The sequence below is a fragment of the Bos taurus genome, chromosome 9 (assembly GCF_002263795.3).
Source record: "Bos taurus isolate L1 Dominette 01449 registration number 42190680 breed Hereford chromosome 9, ARS-UCD2.0, whole genome shotgun sequence".
NCBI lineage: Eukaryota > Metazoa > Chordata > Mammalia > Artiodactyla > Bovidae > Bos > Bos taurus.
Window position 1 is genome coordinate 36,431,006 of NC_037336.1, and position 20,013 is coordinate 36,451,018.

The 20,013-nt window shown below is 42.4% G+C and overlaps 1 protein-coding gene and 1 long non-coding RNA gene across 2 annotated transcripts in view; one reads left to right on the forward strand and one right to left on the reverse strand.

Annotated features, from left to right (window-relative positions):
• Nucleotides 1-13,997: 13,997 nt before the first annotated feature.
• Nucleotides 13,998-18,453, reverse strand: LOC132346220 (uncharacterized). The gene is made up of 2 exons (XR_009496007.1): nucleotides 16,510-18,453; nucleotides 13,998-15,859 (listed from the first exon to the last, which is right to left on the reverse strand). It is a non-coding gene; the product is annotated as an uncharacterized lncRNA (long non-coding RNA).
• A 164-nt stretch (nucleotides 18,454-18,617) lies between these two features.
• Nucleotides 18,618-20,013, forward strand: part of HDAC2 (histone deacetylase 2) — a 35,193-nt gene continuing 33,797 nt past the window's right edge. Inside the window, exon 1 of the mRNA NM_001075146.1 lies at nucleotides 18,618-18,777. Within this exon, the coding sequence (NP_001068614.1) occupies nucleotides 18,726-18,777 (52 nt within the window). The 5' untranslated portion in view covers nucleotides 18,618-18,725. The remainder of the gene's footprint in view (nucleotides 18,778-20,013) is intronic.

Consider the following 20,013-nt stretch of genomic DNA (forward strand, 5'->3'; position numbering starts at 1 on the left):
CCCACAGAGTCCATAAGACTGTTCTATACATCTATACATTTCTTTAATTTTTAAAGAAACTGCCAAATTGTTTTCCAAAGTGACTGTATCACTTTATATTCTCACCACACCTTTGCAACATGGTATAGACAGTCTTTTTCATTTTAGCCATTCTAATGGGTATGTAGTGGTAGCTCATTGTGATTTTGATGTACATTTCCTTAATGGTTAATGAGACTGAACATTTTATGTTCTTGATGTCTGTATATCTTTATAGGTGAAATGCCTGTTTAGATTTTTTGCCCATTTGTAATATACATATACATATGATACTCTCTAATTAAAAATAGAAGTTTTGACTAAGTCACTGAGGCAGATTATTACTTCCTTCAGCTCCTCATCTTCACAACTACTAAATACCTTACAAATAGGATATTTGAAAAGTCTTAGTCCATTCGAAGAGTAGAACATAGAGATTAGAGTTTGACTCCAAAAGTTTCCACTGCCTTAGAAATCTTATAGCATGGAACTTAGATAGTCTTGGAGCAGAAGAGTGGAAGTAGTCAATTGTTAGAATGCCAATATCCTAGGACCAGAGTATAAAAGTGGTATCCTTTCTGAAGACTAAGGAGATTACAAAGTCAACCACTGCTCCTAAGTGGTTCTTGGATTCAGGGCAAGGTGGGGATCTTTTTTGGGGGGAGGGAGGGTACATTGTCTTCTTTGCCTACTGGGCTTACAGGAATGTACCACCTTTCACCTGGATACCTGTGTTGGATGGCAGCAAGAGTCACGAGAAAAGACCGGGCTACCAACAAACCCACAATGTTAAGAACAGAGCTCCCCCGAGAATCCCAATCTTACGAGCGTTTCCAGGGGCTGACAATTAAACAGACAGGGCACACAAAGCGGAAGGGATGTCACAGCTGGCGGGTGGTGGGGGGCGGGGAGGGCTTCGACTGAGTAGGCATAGAGGTGTGGCCCAGCGTGGTAGACAGCATTTTTCAAAAATGACTGCCAACACTTTCAATCCCTAGTGTTTCCTGTAGTGTGGCCCTGACATTCCACCCATCACGCAGTGAGCTCTATATCCCCTTGCCCTGAATTGGGGTATACTTTTGTAACCACTTCATCCAAGAAAGTGCTGTAGAAGTGAGGTTATATGACTTGTGAGGCAAAAATCACCAAAAATGTCATGTTCTTTGACTTTGTTATCCTGGCATGTTCATTCATAGAGCTCAGCCACTATGCTGTAAGAGACACTAAGCAACCCCACGGAGAGTCTCAAAGTATCTCCCCTCAACTACCTTACTATTTACAAGGGGAAAAATAAAAAACTAGACAATGGAGAAACCTGTGGACACCATCTTAACCTAGTGATCAAAGTTAACATGACCAGTGAAGAGGAAAATGGATATCATGTGTCTCCTAACACAATGTACTAAGAAGGATGCATCGCTGCAGTGGCATTTCTGTAAAAAATTCAATCTAATAATGAGAAATATCAGATAAACAAAAGCAGAAAGGCATTCTACAAATTAGTTGGTTGTACTCCTCAAAAAATGGGAAGATCAAGAAACACAATGAAAGGCTAAGGAACTCTTACAGATTAGTGGGGACTCAAGAGACATCACAGCTAAACTCAACACACGATCTCGGGTTAGCTTTTAAACTGGGTGGGGAGAGAGAAATAGCCATGAAGATATTATTGGGAAAGTTGTGGAAATGTTAACCTAGGCTCTCGGTTAGATAATGCTATGCTATGCTATGCTAAGTCACTTCAGTCGTGTCTGACTCTGTGCGATCCCATAGACGGCAGCCCACCAGGCTCCCCCGTCCCGGGATTCTCCAGGCAAGAACACTGGAGTGGGCTGCCATTTCCTTCTCCAATGCATGAAAGTGAAAAGTGAAAGTGAAGTAGCTCAGTCATGTCCGACTCTTAGCGACCCCATGGACTGTAGCCTACCAGGCTCCTCCATCCATGGGATTTTCCAAGCAAGAGTACTGGAGTGGGGTGCCATTGCCTTCTCTGGGGTTAGATAATGGTATTATAATGGTATTATACAAATATTAAATCTCCTAACTCTTATAAGTCTACTCTGATCATGTAAGGGAATGTTCTCAGGAAATCATACTGAAATGTTTTCAACCTACTTTTAAATGTTTCAAGGGAAAAAAAGTGTATGTCAATAATTGGCAAACCTGGCAAGCAGTGTACAGAACTCTCTAGTCCTATCCTTGCAACTTGTTCTGAAAGTTAAAAAGTAAGTCAAAGTAAATAGCTCTACCTAAGCCCCTAAAAGAAAAGGAGGTAAGTTTTCATGGGATATGGCTGGCTTGGGCACCAGCAACACTTGCTCCTAAAGATCCTCTGAATCCAGCGACGCTCATGGGATGGTTATGCTTTGGCTGATCTTCGGAAAATGAGAATACAGTACAGAGGGATGTCATGGATTCTAGACAGGGGCTTGGACCAGCAAGAGCTGCTTTGCAGCAGAGGGTGGTCAGGCCATGCAAACTCTTCTGTGACACCTTGTGGCAATAAAGAGCTACTGCAGACGTCACTGTGGTCTATTTGCCAGGAATAATCTTTGAACTTGGTCGTCTCTCAGAGTTCTTGGACAATCTGGGAGGAAAAACATTAAGAGGGGACACTATGCTTCCTGTTAAATATGGTATGTGAGTTTTCAAACTACAAAGTGTAAGAATAAGAGATGTAACAGCATTTGTATCCTGAGTTTACAGAGTGACGCCAAGCATTCTTCCTTAGCTTGATATGTTCCTGCAAAACAATTGTGTCAAAAATGATGCAAATGCTACAAGAAGATGGTGAAAATACAACCAGATAAGTCTGCACAAAAGGAGAAAGTGCAACTGCCATACAGAGTTATGTAACAGTCTTTTACAGAATATGTGTTCTTAAAAAGCTATGAGTAATTTATAGTTTTATAATTGAAACTTTTTAATATTTTCTTTGCACAGCAGAAGCATTTAAAAGAATATCATAGAACAATACTTTGAAATGTGAGAACATGCAAAATTTTTAGTTCAATACAAATTTTCAGTCTTCTAAAACATTCATCATTCCTTAAAGTGCTGCTGCTGCTAAGTTGCTTCAGTCGTGTCTGACTCTGTGCGACCGCATAGACGGCAGCCCACCAGGCTCCCCCATCCCTGGGATTCTCCAGGCAAGAGCACTGGAGTGGGGTGCCATTGCCCTCTCCTCCTTAAAGTGCAGTATTCTGCAAAGTTGGATGCTTAGATAGGCAGATGGAGAAAGAGAGTGAAGTAGCTCAGTCATGCCCTACTCTTTTGTGAACCCATGAACTATAGTCTACCAGGCTCCTCCATCCATGGGATTTTCCAGGCAAGAATACTGGAGTGGGTTGCTATTTCCCTCTCCAGGGGATCTTCCCAACCCAGGTATCAAACCCAGGTCTCCCACACTGCAGGTAGACTCTTTACCATCTGAGCCACCAGGGCAGAGGCTAGCGACAAATCATGCAAGCTTGAGAGCAGAAATTTGATGTTTTAAAATAATGGGCCAGATGATAGGAAATAAATGTGTATATAGATATTAAAATAATTTTCTTCACGTATTATCAAGGCTGTTATGGTTATATAAGTGGTTATGAGTGACAGAGATCCAAATCAACTTAGTTTAAGCAAAAAAAAAAAAAAAAAAGAGAGAGAGAGAGAATTTATTCTACATTATTAGGGAGTCCAGAGGTAGTTGTAACTTTAGGCATGGCTAGATACAGAGATTCAAATCTCTCCTATCTATTGATATCTATCCATCCATTGTCCATTCATCCATCTCTCTAGCTATCTACCTATCAATCATCTATCATTTTCTAATTCCCTCTGTATTTCTCTCAGTTGTTCTTTGTACAAACAGCCTTCTCCTTAAGGCCAGGGAAGACAGCCAAGAGTAGATAAAATAAGTCTCTCAATTTGCTTTATCAGCAATGCCTGGGGGAGTGCTCTGGTCCAGCTGGGATCACAAGCACATGCCTGGGACAGGAGAAGGGAGGCAAGGTGATTAACAACCCTTCCAGGATTGTGATCCAAGGTGGGGGGTCGAAGGGCAGGGTAGGATGTTATAAGGTGCAGTTCTCCTATAAGAACCAGTAGAGAGAAGCAAAAAGGTGGTAGGCAGACAAAAACCAGAGCTACAGTTTCCCCCTCTGCTTCATAAAGGCATAGTTTTATAATTTAATTCTAATGACCCAAATCACAGACAACTATATATCAAAAGATTTTTAAGGTAAATGTTGGACAAAAACATAAAAATCCATTATAGATTTGAAAAAAGCTCTGTTTTGTGAGTCAAGTCTTTTTTTTTAATCTAAATAGAGGTTTGCTTAAATAAATATTGTTCATGAAATGGTTTTGCATTTATTTATACAGAAATTTATTGTATTATTGAGAAAATAAAGACAAATTTAAAACTGTATGCATTATAAAGCAGTATATAAACACTCAGCTTCTCTTTTTGTTTTATAGTGTATGTTCTTACTTGCTTACATGGATACATATGCACTTAAAGTAGAGGAGTATATATGACAGAATGTTACCAAGGGACATCTCAACTAGAAAGAGATGGATGATAGGTAATTTTTTAAAAATTCAGTCTATGTATATTTTCATCCTATAAAACTCAATTCTATACAAAATTTTATACATAAACTGTTACTTGCAAGTAACCCAGTTAATTTCATAATGGTAGCAAGAGGAAGGTGTCAGCCCCACCAGCTTACCTAGTTAACTTAGACTTAATGATTTGCAATAAGAAAACGTTGGCCAAAAGTCTCAGTGGATTGCAAAGACCTATAGGAAAATAGGGCTTCCCTTGTGGCTCAGCTGGTAAAGAATCTGCCTGCAACGTGGGAGACTTGGGTTCAATCCCTGGGTTGGGAAGATCCCCTAGAGAAGGGAAAGGCTACCCACTCCAATATCCTGCCCTAAAGAATTCCCTGGGCTCTATAGTCCATGCAGGAAAATAGATACCAAGCATCGGTGATGTTTCCCAGTGTGTGGATTTTGGGTCACCTATATCAGAATCATTTTTGGGGAGTTTGCTAAAATGCAGATTCCCTGGTCTTATTCCAGACTTTCTGATTCAGAAATTTAGGCAGTGGTCCAAAGAACTGGCATTTCCAGTGATTTTTATGCACACTGGAGCATGAGAACACCTGTTTCAGAGATCATAATAAACAGTGTACGAGGGAAGTGACTGCACTGCCAAGAGGGGACCACTGCACATCCCATGGCCTTCATGTTCTCACCGTTATCAATAGCACAGTTCTTTTGTCTAATGCTTCAGCTCGGAACATTAATCAGAAAACTGAAAAGTTGTCATCAAACATTCTTTGATTTGAAAAATAGAATAATTTTACTACATATAAGGCTCAACATCTTCTTCCCAGGAGGATATACTCCAAATTTTTAGGAGTCAAAATTCATAAAATCTACAAAAATTCACAGTATAGAAACCATTCTAGCATCATATCTATGTTGTTAGCAAGGTAGTATTGACAGTATAGATAGTACTGAAAGAAGCAGAAAAGGAAAGGAAAGAGGGAGGAAGAAGGAAAAGGGAAGGAAAGAAAAATTCATTAGAATTTTGCTAGGCACCAACTAAATACCAAGGCCAGCACTTTTATAATCAGAAAACTCCATCAAGATTGTTTTCCAGGGACTTTCTTGGCGGTCCAGTGGTTAAGACTCCACGTGTCCAGCGCAGGGTTCACAGGCTCCATCCCTTGTTGGGGAACTAAGATCCCACTGCTATGAGGCCAAAAAAATTTTATTTTCTAAACGATTTGAAATATAATTTTATTATATCAAAGTTGAATTTTCAGATTAACTTTTAAGGGATCTATAATTTTAGGTATTTCTTATTGTCTTAAAACTTTAATAGAATGACAATTAAATGAAGAAATAAAAGGTGAACAATTAACCCTGTTTCAACTCTACCTAGTCGATGAGTTTACACAGTAACGGAATGGAAAGCAGTGAATAATAATGGAAATAATGGAAAAGCTTTGTTTAACTGAATAAAATGAGGTAAGCTAAATTCTGATAAATGTTTATTATGAATATACTTAATAATTTTCCACTAGGAGTAGCAGAAATCTTTATTGGCTGCTATGCTGCTGCTGCTGCTAAGTCGCTTCAGTTGTGTCCAACTCTGTGCGACCCCATAGATGGCAGCCCAGTAGGCTCCTCTGTCCCTGGGATTCTCCAGGCAAGAACACTGGAGTGGGTTGCCATTTCCTTCTTCAATGCATGAAAGTGAAAAGTGAAAGTGAAGTCGCTCAGTTGTGCCCGACTCTTAGCGACCCCATGGACTGCAGCCTACCAGGCTCCTCCGTCCATGGGATTTTCCAGGCAAGAGTAGTGGGTTGCCATTGCCTTAAGTAGTTCTAAAGTATAGGGATAACACAGAGACACTGCTGGTTTGATTCTAGACAGCCATGATTAAATAGGATGTAGCCTATTAAATGGAGAAGGCAATGGCACCCCACTCCAGTACTCTTGCCTGGAAAATCCCGTGGATGGAGGAGCCTGGAAAGCTGCAGTCCATGGGGTCGCTAAGAGTCAGAGACGACTGAGCGACTTCACTTTCTCTTTTCACTTTCACGAATTGAAGAAGGAAATGGCAACCCACTCCAGTGTTCTTGCCTGGAGAATCCCAGGGACAGGAAAGCCTGGTGGGCTGCCGTCTATGGGGTTGCACAGAGTCGGACACGACTGAAAAGTGACTTAGCAAACTTAGCCTATTAAATAGGATTATTTCTAAGGAAACAATGTAAATACCTTGACTTAAAAATACTTAATTGCTAAAAGTGCTAGCCATTATCTGCTGCTGCTGCTGCTGCGTCGCTTCAGTCGTGTCCGCCTCTGTGCAACCCCATAGACGGCAGCCCACCAGGCTCCCCCGTCCCTGGGATTCTCCAAGCAAGAACACTGGAGTGGGTTGCCGTTGCCTTCTCCATTGAGTGAAAGTGAAAAGTGAAAGGGAAGTCACTCAGTCGTGACCCCATGGACTGCAGCCCACCAGGCTCCTCCATCCATGGGATTTTCCAGGCAAGAGTACTGGAGAGGGTTGCCATTGCCTTCTCCAAGCCATTATCTGAGCCTTCTGCAAGTCATAGTAGTAATATTAAAGATCACTGATCATAGACCATAATAATAAATATCACAATAAATAATGAGTTTAAAATAGTGCAAGAAATACCAAAATGTGTCAAAGAAACCAAGTGAGCAAATGCTATCTGGGAAAAAGAAAATAATGACAACAACCTTGCTTCATGCAGGGTTGCCACAAACTTACAATTTGTGAAAAACAAACAGTATCTGCAAAGCACAGTAAAATGAGGTACACTTGTAGTTGGAAATACCATGTAGATATTCATCTTGAGTTGGATGTAAAATATCTGTAGGTTCACAGTATAAGAGAAAATTTCTCATTGTTAACGTTTTGGTGTTATATGGTTATAAATTGTGAAGCATTTGAGATTTTATCCCTTCTTTCAAGCTTACAAATTAACCTTGATTAATTTGTAATTAAAATTAATTACAGTTTCATGAACTCTAACTGAAGTCAAGAGACTGACTCCTAGATCAGAGACAATGTACTTTATTGCTCACAGAACAGCGAGCAGCATGAGCATCAACATACTCATATCCTTCCTCTTGCTCCCAAGCCCCAGGAGAGAATATGTAATGGACCCAGATGACATCTGAACACAGACTGAGTTGCTACAAAAGAGGGATTCAAGAGTCCAGGCTTCTTGAAGAAACAGTGGCAAGCCAGTCTCCCCAACCCTGAGAGCAGGCAGTTACACAATAGTCATGTTATGGTGACCTTGACCTACTCAGTTGTCTGTGTGACCAGCTACAGAAACTGCTCAGTCTCAGGAGATGGAGAAGCCTCGCAATCTGGTATGCTCGGCAAGGACACTCAGGGTCATGGAAGACCTGCCTCTTCCGACAACCCACCCTACATGTTCTTGGCAGAACTGCAATTTTCATCTGGATACAGAATTCTGTTGACCACTCTGATTAATCTGACAAAGGTATCATTCAATTTTTCTCATACAGCATTTAATTAAGGAACTGTCACCAACAGCCTAGTAGCAGAGTAAGGCCAATCTGTAGTGCTGACCTCAATTGTGCCCCCCAGGTTCCTGAAATACCATAAACCATTGAAGTCTACCTTAGAAAGCCAGCAGCTTTTTTCTTACGGCTCTGATTTGACCTCTCTACTTGGTTGGTCTGAGGCATTAATCCAGGTACATTTGGATTAATCCCTTAATTAATTAAGGGACAGTTCAGAATCTGCCATCTATGGCAATTCTAGAACAACTCTGGCCAGTGAGTTAAGGCGGGCCTGACTACTTTCTAAGGTTCGGGCAGCATTGCTGATCACTTTAGCTAAACTCAGGGATACATTTCTAACCATCTTTTCTAAGTAATTGACTCACATCACTGGGATTACCAATCACAGAGTGCACTAAATGAGTCAGTTATCCCTCTGGGAAGTCCTTCCAAGTAACTAAGGATGGCCCTGTTTCAGAGAGATCTCCATAATCATCTGAATCTCTTATGACTACCCCTGGGTACACATTATTGTGATCTTGAAAGTGGAAAAATTAATGTGTGGCTTCCATATAAGAAGGACAGTTCTGGGGGTGAACATGGTGTCCCATGAAAGGAAGTGTTGCTTACAATTGTTGGGGCTCCCCAGTGGAACCAACAGAAGTCTAAGAACACAGATGAACAGTGCCCCCAGCATGGTGAGGAAGTTCCCACAGCTGGAGGAAAGTTGTAACAATCCAGACACTGCTCATGCATCTGTCTTTAAACCCACTTTTCATCCTGAAACCCCTTCCTCGTTTGCTCCTCATTAGCAGGCAATACAGCAGAGGGCCATTTAATTCCCAGGAAATTAGTAGCAAATATATCAATCAGTTTAAAATACTGAGACATGAGAGAGGAAGAATTAAAATACAAATATAGAGTAATTAGGTGATACTAGCAAGCAGGTTTCCTTAGAAACAGTGTGGGTATAGAATTTTACTAGAAAATTTGCACAAGTAGATGGAATACATCAAAGTAATACTATGCTTTGAGGGTTATAGGCAAAGTAATACTCAGCAAGCTAACAGAGGTGACTCAAAAGGTTTCATGTAACTGAATAATTTAGTAGGTAAGCTATAACTCAAAAACATATTTTTAATGAATATGAGTAATTTAAAATTTTATTATACAAATACACAGTTCAAATAGCATTCATTGTTTTGGTACTAATATTTAGATTTATGAGTTACAGTTTATACTACTGTGTAAAAATAGGCACCAAGCTTACAAGTAAATCAGAATTCAGCTTGAGGCTGTTTCAGTTTGTGACAACACCCTACTGTTAGTCACTATACTTTACCTTCTGTATTACCTGATGGAATTGCTACATAGAATTTAACACTAAGCAATCTAAATTTCCTTAGGGTAGAAACAAGCTTAAATGAATAATTTTATAGCAACCAAAAATTAAACTATCTGCTGCAGTTAATAGCAGGGTTTAATTTTTAGTATAAGTTGAGGCAATCAGTTTCTAGACAGTCATGTTTCTAAATAATCCATTTATGTTTAATAGATTATTCAATTGAATAATCTCAAACACTGAACATCTTCAAGACTGAAAAAAAAAAAAACAAGTCCATGTAGACGGAGCAGGAAATAAAGAAAAACAGTTTAAGAATAAAGAAAATCCTCATTTATGCATTCTGTGAATTATCCCTGCACTCAATTTGTTTCCTTCTACTGATTATTGTCTAAAACTCCCTTTTTTCTAATGGTAAAAAGGTTTGAGAGAGATGGGTTGGACTACGGAAATGAACTTGTCAATAGGTTTCAATAACCTGATTCCAGGTTTAGCTTTAATGACCTAAAGTTCACTATGGATGTTTAGGCACATAATTGTCATGGGCATAATTATTGGTAGACCAAACTCCTTCTCCAATACCAGTTTCTAGGGGTAAAATAATTTACTCTGTTGATTTAAAATTATTAAATAATAGGGTGGAGCTCAACATGGCAGAATAGAAAGACATGGAGCTCACCTCCTCCCATAAATATATCAAAATTCTGTGGAATAATTCTCACAAAATACCTACTGGATGTGTGCCATGTGCTCAGTTGTGTCCAACTCTTTGCAACTCTGTCCGTGGAATTTTCCAGGCAGGAATACTGGAGTGGTTTGCCATCTCTTCCTCCTGGGCATCATTCCTGGCCCAGAAATCAAACCCATGTCTCTTGTGTCTCTTGCACTGCAAGTGAATTCTTTACCTGCTGAGCTATTGGGGAAGTCTCTTGGACAGCAATGAGATCAAACCAGTCAATCCTAAAGGAAATCAACCCTGAATATTCATTGGAAGCACATACTGAAGCTGAAACTCCAGTACTTTGGCCACCTGATGTGAAGAGCTGACTCTTTCTCTTTGGAAAAGACCCTGATTCAGGGAAAGATTGGAGGCCAAAGGAGAAGGGGGTGGCAGAGGATGAGACGGTTAGATAGCATCACTGACTAAATGGACATGAATTTGAGCAAACTCTAGAAGATAGGGAAAGACAGAGGAGCCTTGTGGACTACAGTCCATGGGGTCACAAAGAGTCAGAGACTGAACAACAATACCTCCTAAAGGCTGGCAAATCTCATACAACCAAAATCATTCGGTTGAGAGATCCAACCCAATCAATGCAAGAAAGATCATTACATAACCAGGAAGGATGAAAGGAAAAAAAAAAGTCAGGATGGACCTGCACCCCTGGGAGAGAGCTATGAAAGATGCAAGGTTCTCTCACCCTAAAACCCCCATCACCAGACTGAAAAGGAGCCTCAGTGGCTTAGAGGAGAGCACTGCAGCTGGACTGTAGCAGGCAAAACAGACCCCAGCACAGAGGGTCCTGGCCACTTCCTACACTCCTCAGCCAAAAAGCATATCTGCAAGCGTGCATGGGAGCTGGATGCTAAAACTCAGGCTTCAGTGGACAGACCCAGGAAAAGACTGGGGTTGGCTGTGTGGAGATAGACTGAAGGGCTGGAGCGTGGTCCAAGCTGCAACTGGGGGATGTAAGCAGGACCCAGCCTAGGTCTGCCATAGGAGCCCCGTTAATTGGAAGAATTAATATTGTTAAAATGGCCATACTACCCAAAACAATCTAAAGATTTAATGAGATCGCTATCAACTTACTGATGACATTTTTCACAGAACTAGAAAAAATAATCCTAAAATTTATATGGAACCATTAAAAAAAAACAAAAACAAATAAACAGAATTGCCAAAGCAATCCTAAAGAAAAAGAATAAAGCTGGAGGCATAATCTTCCCAAACTTCAAACATACTACAAAGCTGCATTATCAAAATAGTATGGTATTGGCACAAAAACAGACATATATATCAGTGGAACAGAATAGAGAGCCCAAAATAAACCCACACATGGTCAAGTAATCTTCAACAAAGGAGGCAAGAATATACACAACAGAGAAAAGACTCTCTTCAGCAAGTGGTGTTGGAAAGCTGGACAGCCACACATGAATTAATGAAGTTAGAACACTTCCTCAAACCACACACAAAAATAAACTCAAAATAGCTTAAAGACTTAAATATAAGACATAACACTATAAAACTCCTAGAAGAGTATATGAACTGTAGCAATATTTTCTTTGGTCAGTCTCCCAAGGTAATAGAAGTAAAAGCAAAAATAAACAAATGGGACCTAATTAAACTTATATGCTTTTGCACATCAAAGGAAAGGAAATGAAATGAAAAGACAACCCACAGACTGGGAGAAAATATTTGCAAAGGATGCAACCAACAAGGGCTTAATTTCCAAGATATACAAACAGCTTATACAACTCAATAACAAAAAAACCAAACAACCCAATCAAAAAATAGGCAGAAGACCTAAATAAATATTTCTCTGAAGACATACAGATGGCCAATAGGCAAATGGAAAAATGTTCAACATTGCTAACTACTAGAGGATTGCAAATCAAAACTAAAATGAGGTATCACCTCACACTGGTCAGAATGGCCATCATTAAAAAGTCTACAAATAACAAATGCTGGAGAGAGTGTGCAGAAAACAGAATCCTACCACACTGTTGGTGGGAATGTAAATTGGTGAAGCCACTGAGGAAAACAGTAAGGAATTCCTTAAAAAAAACTAAAAATAGACTTGCCATATGATCCAGCAAGCCCACTCCTGGGCATATATCTGGAAAAACCATAATTTGAAAAGCTACATGTACCCCAATGTTCATTGCAGCCATGGAAGCAAACTAAATGCCCATCAACAGATGAATGGATGAAGAGATGAGCTACACACACACACACACGCACACACCACACAATGGAGTATTTCTGAGACATAAGAAAGTGAAATAATGCTACTTGCAGCAACACAGATGAATGTAGAGATAATCATGCTAAGTGAAATAAACTGAGAAAGGACAAATACTATATATCACTTATATGTAAAATCTAAAATATGATACAAATGAATTTATTTACAAAACAGAAGCAGATTCACAGACATAGAATACAAACTTATGGTTACTACAGGGGAAAGAAGATGGGGCAGGGATAAATTAGGGGTTTGGAATTAGCAGATAAAAATAACTATATATAAAATAGATAAAAAATAAAGTCCTACTGTATAGCACACGGAACTATATTTAATATCTTAAACAGCCTTATGATTATACAGTAGAGGTGAGAAATAGATTCAAGGGATTAGATCTGATAGACAAGAGTGCCTGATGAACTATGGACGGTGACATTGTACAGGAGACAGGGATCAAGACCATCCCCCTGGAAAAGAAATGCAAAAAAGCAAAATGGCTGTCTGTGGAGGCCTTACAAATAGCTGTGAAAAGCAGAGAAGCAAAAAGCAAAGGAGAAAAGGAAAGATATAAGCATCTGAATGCAGAGTTCCAAAGAATAGCAAGAAGAGATAAGAAAGCCTTCCTCAGTGATCAATGCAAAGAAATAGAGGAAAACAACAGAATGGGAAAGACTAGAGATCTCTTCAAGAAAATTAGAGATACCAAGGGAATATTTCATGTAAAGATGGGCTCGATAAAGGACAGAAATGGTATGGACCTAACAGAAGCAGAAGATATTAAGAAGAGGTGGCAAGAATACACAGAAGAACTGTACAAAAAAGAGGCTTCATGACCCAGATAATCACGATGGTGTGATCACTGACCTAAAGCCAGACATCCTGGAATGTGAAGTCAAGTGGGCCTTAGAAAGCATCACTACGAACAAAGCTAGTGGATGTGATGGAATTCCAGCTGAGCTATTTCAAATCCTCAAAGATGATGCTGTGAAAGTGCTACACTCAATATGCCAGCAAATTTGGAAAACTCAGCAGTGACCACAGGACTGGAAAAGGTCAGTTTTCATTCCAATCCCAAAGAATAGCAATGCCAAAGAATGCTTTAACTACCACACAATTGCACTCATCTCACACGCTAGTAAACTAATGCTCAAAATTCTCCAAGCCAGGCTTCAGTAATACGTGAACCGTGAACTTTCTAATGTTCAAGCTGGTTTTAGAGAAGGCAGAGGAACCAGAGATCAAATTGCCAACATCCACTGGATCATCGAAAAAGCAAAAGAGTTCCAGAAAAACATCTATTTCTGCTTTATTGACTATGCCAAAGCCTTTGACTGTGTGGATCCCAATAAACTGTGGAAAATTCTGAAAGAGATAGGAATACCAGACCACTTGACCTGACTCTTAAGAAATCTGTATGCCAGTCAGGAAGCAACAGGAAGCAACAATTTGTTCACATTACTGAGCTTCTAATTAATCAACCCGGAAATGTTTTTATCTGAAACTGTCTGTATTATATGAAGTGGTAAATTTGCTCATATTTACAGCAATTTTTTTTATCTTGTATCAGTTTGTAGGGCTAAAATAATAATATACCACAGACAAGGTGCTTAAACAATTGAAATTTATTTTCTCACAGTTCTGGAAGCTGGAAACCAAGATCAAGACGTTGGCAGCTTCCGTGTCTCGTGAGGCCTCTCTCCGTAGCTTTTGGTTGATCACCTTTCGCTGTGTCCTTAGATGGTCCTTTTTCTGTGAGTACATGCCTGGTATCTCTTCCTCTTCTAATACAAATAAAGGCCATATTGGATTAAGGCTTTATCCTTATGATCTTGCTGCTGCTGCTGCTGCTGAGTCACTTCAGTAGTGTCCGACTCTCTGTGACCCCATAGACGGCAGACCACCAGGATGCCCTGTCCCTGGGATTCTCCAGGCAAGAGCACTGGAGTGGATTGCCATTTCCTTCTCCAATGCATGAAAGTGAAAAGTGAAGGTGAAGTCGCTCAGTCGTGTCTGACTCTCAGCGACCCCATGGACTACAGCCTTCCAGGCTCCTCCATCCATGGGATTTTCCAGGCCAGAGTACTGGAGTGGGGTGCCATTGCCTTCTCTGATCCTTATGATCTTAGTTAGCTTTAATTACCTCTTTAAAGGTCCTGTCTCCAGGACTGCACAATTGCACTCATTTCACATGCTAGTAAAGTAATGCTCAAAATTCTCCAAGCCAAGCTTCAGCAATACGTGAACCGTGAACTTCCAGATGTTCAAGCTGGTTTTAGAGAAGGCAGAGGAACCAGAGATCAAATTGCCAACATCCACTGGATCATCAAAAAAGCAAGAGAGTTCCAGAAAAACATCTATTTCTGCTTTATTGACTATGCCAAAGCCTTTGACTGTGTGGATCCCAATAAACTGTGGAAAATTCTGAAAGAGATGGGAATACCAGACCACTTGACCTGCCTCTTGAGAAATCTGTATACAGGTCAGGAAGCAACAGTTAGAACTGGACATGGAACAACAGACTGGTTTCAAATAGGAAAAGGAGTACGTCAAGGCTGTATATTGTCACCCTGCTGATTTACTTATACGCAGAGTACATCATGAGAAATGCTGGGCTGGAAGAAGCACAAGCTGGAATCAAGATTGCCGGGAGAAATATCAATAACCTCAGATACACAGATGACACCACTCTTATGGCAGAAAGTGAAGAGGAACTAAAAAGCCTCTTGATAAAAGTGAAAGGGGAGAGTGAAAAAGTTGGCTTAAAGCTCAACATTCAGAAAACGAAGATCATGGCATCTGGTCCCATCACTTCATGGGAAATAGATGGGGAAACAGTGGAAACAGTGTCAGACTTTATTTTTGGGGGCTCCAAAATCACTGCAGATGGTGACTGCAGCCATGAAATTAAAAGATGCTTATTCCTTGGAAGAAAAGTTATGACCAACCTCGGTAGCATATTGAAAAGCAGAGACATTACTTTGCCAACAAAGGTCCGTCTAGTCAAGGCTATTGTTTTTCCAGTGGTCATGTATGGATGTGAGAGTTGGACTGTGAAGAAAGCTGAGCTCTGAAGAATTGATGCTTTTGAACTGTGGTGTTGGAGAAGACTCTTGAGAGTCCCTTGGACTGCAAGGAGGTCCAACCTGTCCATCCTAAAGGAGGTCAGTCCTGGGTGTTCATTGGAAGGACTGATGCTGAGGCTGAAACTCCAGTACTTTGGCCACCTCATGAGAAGAGTTGACTCATTGGAAAAGACCCTGATGCTGGGAGGGATTTTGGGCAGGAGGAGAAGAGGACGACAGAGGATAAGATGGCTTGATGGCATCACCAACTCAATGGACATGAGTTTGAGTGAACTCAGGGAGTTGGTGATGGACATGGAGGCCTGACGTGCTGCGATTCATGGGGTTGCAAAGCGTCTGATATGACTGAGCGACTGAACTGCAGTGAACTAAACTGAAACAGCCTAAATGAAAAGGAAAATAAAAAAGTATACATACATAAGCTTTAAAAGTATATATATATGTATATACACTTTGCTGTACATCAGAAACTAACACATTGTAAATCAACTATACTTCAATTAAAAATTAAAAATAATAAAATTATTTAAAAGTAGTTAATATAACAAGTTCCTAGACCAATCAAAATATGTAAATATATGTCCAGGCTCTTTTCACATGTTCAAAGGTAGGTTCCATGGATACCAATAATAATAATTATTACTAGTATTATAACAATAATCCTAATACTCCCATGTATTCACATAGTTCTTCATTTTTTAAAAACTATTCTGGGGACTTATCTAGTGGTCCAGTGATTTAAGAATCTGTCTTGCAGTGCAGGGGACACAGGTTCAATATCTGGTCGGGAAACTAAGATCCCACATGCCATGGAGCAACTGAGCCCGAGCACCACTACTACTGAGCCTGTGTGTCACAACTAAGACCCAAGGCAGCCAAATAAATATTTTTTTAAAAAATCTATTCTGTATTAATTTTCTTATTTGAGGTACTCTATATTCATATGAGGAATTACTCTCCAAGTAATACTGCCCCATTTTACAGATGAGGGAATTCAGACAATTGAATGACTTACGCATACAGATACACTTACCTGCAAGACAAACATAGTCTCTCCTCTCATGACACTGTTCTAATGAGAAGTTGCAGACAACTGCAGTATTGTGAGTGTTGAGCTAAAAGGGTACAAGTCACAACCACCAAGTGAGGGGCAGAAAAAACAGACTGGAGGCTGGGGAAGAAGTAAAGTCAAGGAAGTCTTCCAGAAGTAAACAAAGTCTCATTTCAGTTTCCACTCTCCTGGCTCTGAGAATGTTAGTTTCTACTAAATTAACTTATTTTGTTCTCAGAATATACCAAGTTGATTTGGGGCTTGATAGCGTAAAAGCTGTAAAATAGTATCATGTAATTTTTAACCTCTAAAGTCAAAGTTTCTCACTCTGATTCTTGTACCAACTGTGTCCCTTACCTGGGTGCTTGCTAAAATCATGGACTTAGGTAGAGGGGGATGGAGGCTACCTTGGATTGATTTTTTTCTAAATTTCGTGGGGGTGAGATCCAGGAAAATTGCTGCTTTAAGTATGAACTACCTGGAGATTTTGAAGTCAAATATTTAATAGCAAAATTAAAAGGATAATTTTGTTACTGGCTCCCAATGATTCCTGTTTCAATAAGGACTTTTGTTTGTTTTTTGATAGGGATGGGAGAGAATGTGTATTTGGGGAAACCTACAAATGGTAAATGGGCTTCCCAGATGGCTCAATGGTAAAGAATCCGCCTGCCAATGTAGGAGACCGGAGTTCCAACCCTGGATCAGGAACATTCCCCTTGGAGAGGAAATGGCAACCTGCTCCAGTCTTCTTGCCCAGAAAATCCCATAGACGGAGGAGCCTGGGGAGGCGGGGGGGCACAGTCCACGGGATCGCAGAGTGAGACAGGGCTGAGTGACTGAGTCTGCACCTATACACAGTAAATGGTATACGGGAATAAGTTCTACCCATGCACTGTCAGCATCCCCCACCCCCACCCCAGTCACCTACAAGGTGGGTGGCTTACAGTAGGTAAAGGCTCCACGTTTGATGACTTATTGAACACAGGGGCAAAGGTATTTATAACGTCCCAAAGTTCTGAAAGTCCTTTCTCTGAACTTTATGCTGCGATCTTCCAGTGCCCGGCCAGCAGAAGCAGTCATAATGGAGTAGCTAGGATGTGTGGACTTTAAAGAAAGGCTGAAATCAAACCCCAGACCATCAACCTTGGAGAGGACCAAGTGCGTTATAAAGTCCATTTATAAAGAAGAATAGAAACAATACTTAACGTCCCAGCTTACTCCCAGTTGTTGGGAGTCTCAATCGAGTTAACACATATCTATTACAGATATAAATGAAATACATCATAAATTAAATACTTAGAACCCTAACACATACATGCATGCCATAACTGCCTATTTAAAGTCAGGCAGTACTCTCTGCTCTTTCATGTCTGCAATAGGTCCCCTTAACAGGGGGAACCTCCTCCGAGGTCAAAACCTCCTCCGAGCGATTATCAGCAGAAAATGAAAAAAATAAATGAAATGCACGACGACCCAGTACAGGGATCGTGGGTTGCAGCTCGGCGGGTTCAAGAAGGTAGAAGGGGTGGGATAGTGGTCTCTCAGCGCCCGGCTCCGAGCACGTGGTCCGCCCCGGCGGGAGCTTCGCGACAGAGGGGGAGGGGAGCAGCGTGGGACTTCGCGGAGGGGGTCCAGGCGGCCCGGGCTACGGTTGGGGAGGCGCCGACTGCGCAGGCTCAGGATAGGCGCAACCACTGCGCGAAGATCCGAAGGGGGGGAGCGTTCACCCGGCTCCACGCTCCCTTTAGTTACCTAAGCTAAAAGCGAAAGCCTGCTCTTTTTAAAAAAGAATCCTTTTACGACTGTATTGGGTAGCCGTCCTGTGCAAGTTGCTCATCATAAGAAAGCCTCTTTTCCCAAATTGAAGAAGCCTCTTGCCCCCTCCTCCCCGTGGAGTCGCAGTGGACGCGCCCCACCTCCCCTCGGCCTCCGGAGGTGGTTTGGCGGCCCCCTCCCCCTCCCCAGTGTCGCGAGTTGGCGCCGCTGCCACCCCCTGGTCCGCGCTCTCGGCCCTTCGGCCGGGCGGTACCCAGCCCTCCCGGCACCCCCCCCTCCTCTCCTCCCTCCGGCCTGCCCTTCCCCGCGGGACTGCCACCGTCCGCCTTCACCCCAGCCTTCTCTCCCCGCCGGAGCCGCGGAGGCAGCAGTAGCAACAGCAGCAAGAGGAGGAGCCGGAGGCGGCGGTGGCCGGGGAGCCCATGGCGTACAGTCAAGGAGGCGGCAAGAAGAAAGTCTGCTACTACTATGATGGTTAGACATCGGGCAGGCGGGAGGGTGGGCGGCCCAGGGCTGCGGCGCCGGGCCCGGAGCCGCATCGGCTCTGCGGCCGCCGTCGCGAGTGGTTGCGCCGGGTGCTGAGGGGTCAGGAGGAGGGACCGACTTTTGGCAGCATCTTAACCCATTCCCGACCCGACGCCGTCCGGCAGCCTCCGCGGGGAGCTAAACGGACCCCCCACTTTTCCCTCCGGCCCCTCTCGCTCCGCCAGTGCGGTCCGCCGCCGGCCTGCCCTGGCTTGGTGCTGGTGCGAAGGGGACGGCCCTCCCTCGCGCCTGTCCCGCCCGCCGCTCGTGGGAGGGAGGTTTTGGGGGTCCCCTGCTCCGGCCGCCTGCACCCGACTTCTCCTCGCGGGCCCAAACAGCTACCCCGGCCCAGACTGCACACAAAGCCCCACGGCCCCGAGAGCTCCGCCCCTCCAGCCCCCATCCCTCCCCTCCCCGCCTCTCCGCTCCTCTGTGTCCCCGGCTGGCCCGAGCGTCTCCTCCTTTTCTCTGCCGCCGGCCTCACCCCGGACCCCTCGACCGGGTTGGGTGCTGGAGAGTAGCCCCTGAGGGTGGGGGCCCACGTCCACCTTGAGGCTCGTTCGCACCCCTCTTTTGCGTGGACTCCATCCCTCTCCTTTGTTTGCCGGGTTCTCTGAGCGCCACTTTCTCAGCATTCAAATGAAAGGGCTTCACTTCCTCAATAAAAATGAGGGTTTTCGAGTTTGAGGTAGTCAGTCTTCACGGGAAATGTGACGGTGGTGGGGCAGCGTGCTGTCGCTGTTGCTGCTTGTGTTGTAGATCAGCCTCGATGGGTCCTGGCTTGCCTCTCTGAGAGGCGGTTACCACCCACTTCTTTGTTGCTCTTTGTTCGATCAGGAAATACACCCTGCTTTGGAGGTGTAGGACCGATAGGTTTGGCATCTGGCTTGCGAAAGCTGTTTCTAGGTGGTGGGAGTCCTGGTGTTGGAAAACTTTGAGGAGTACAGCAGAAAGTACTAAATAATCAGATAAGCTTGAGCTCATGGAACAGTAAATTATAAAAATCAAATGATTTCGTTTTAGAGGTTCTGACCTCATTTGCAATTTGAACAGTCTTTTTGAATCCCATTTCCTGTGCTAGTCTAAATTACACTAAAAGAAGTGGTTACCTTTTTTATAGTTTGCACGAAGACATTAACTTATTAAATAGTTCCTAGTTAGGTTACTCTCCAGAGAAATTCTGAA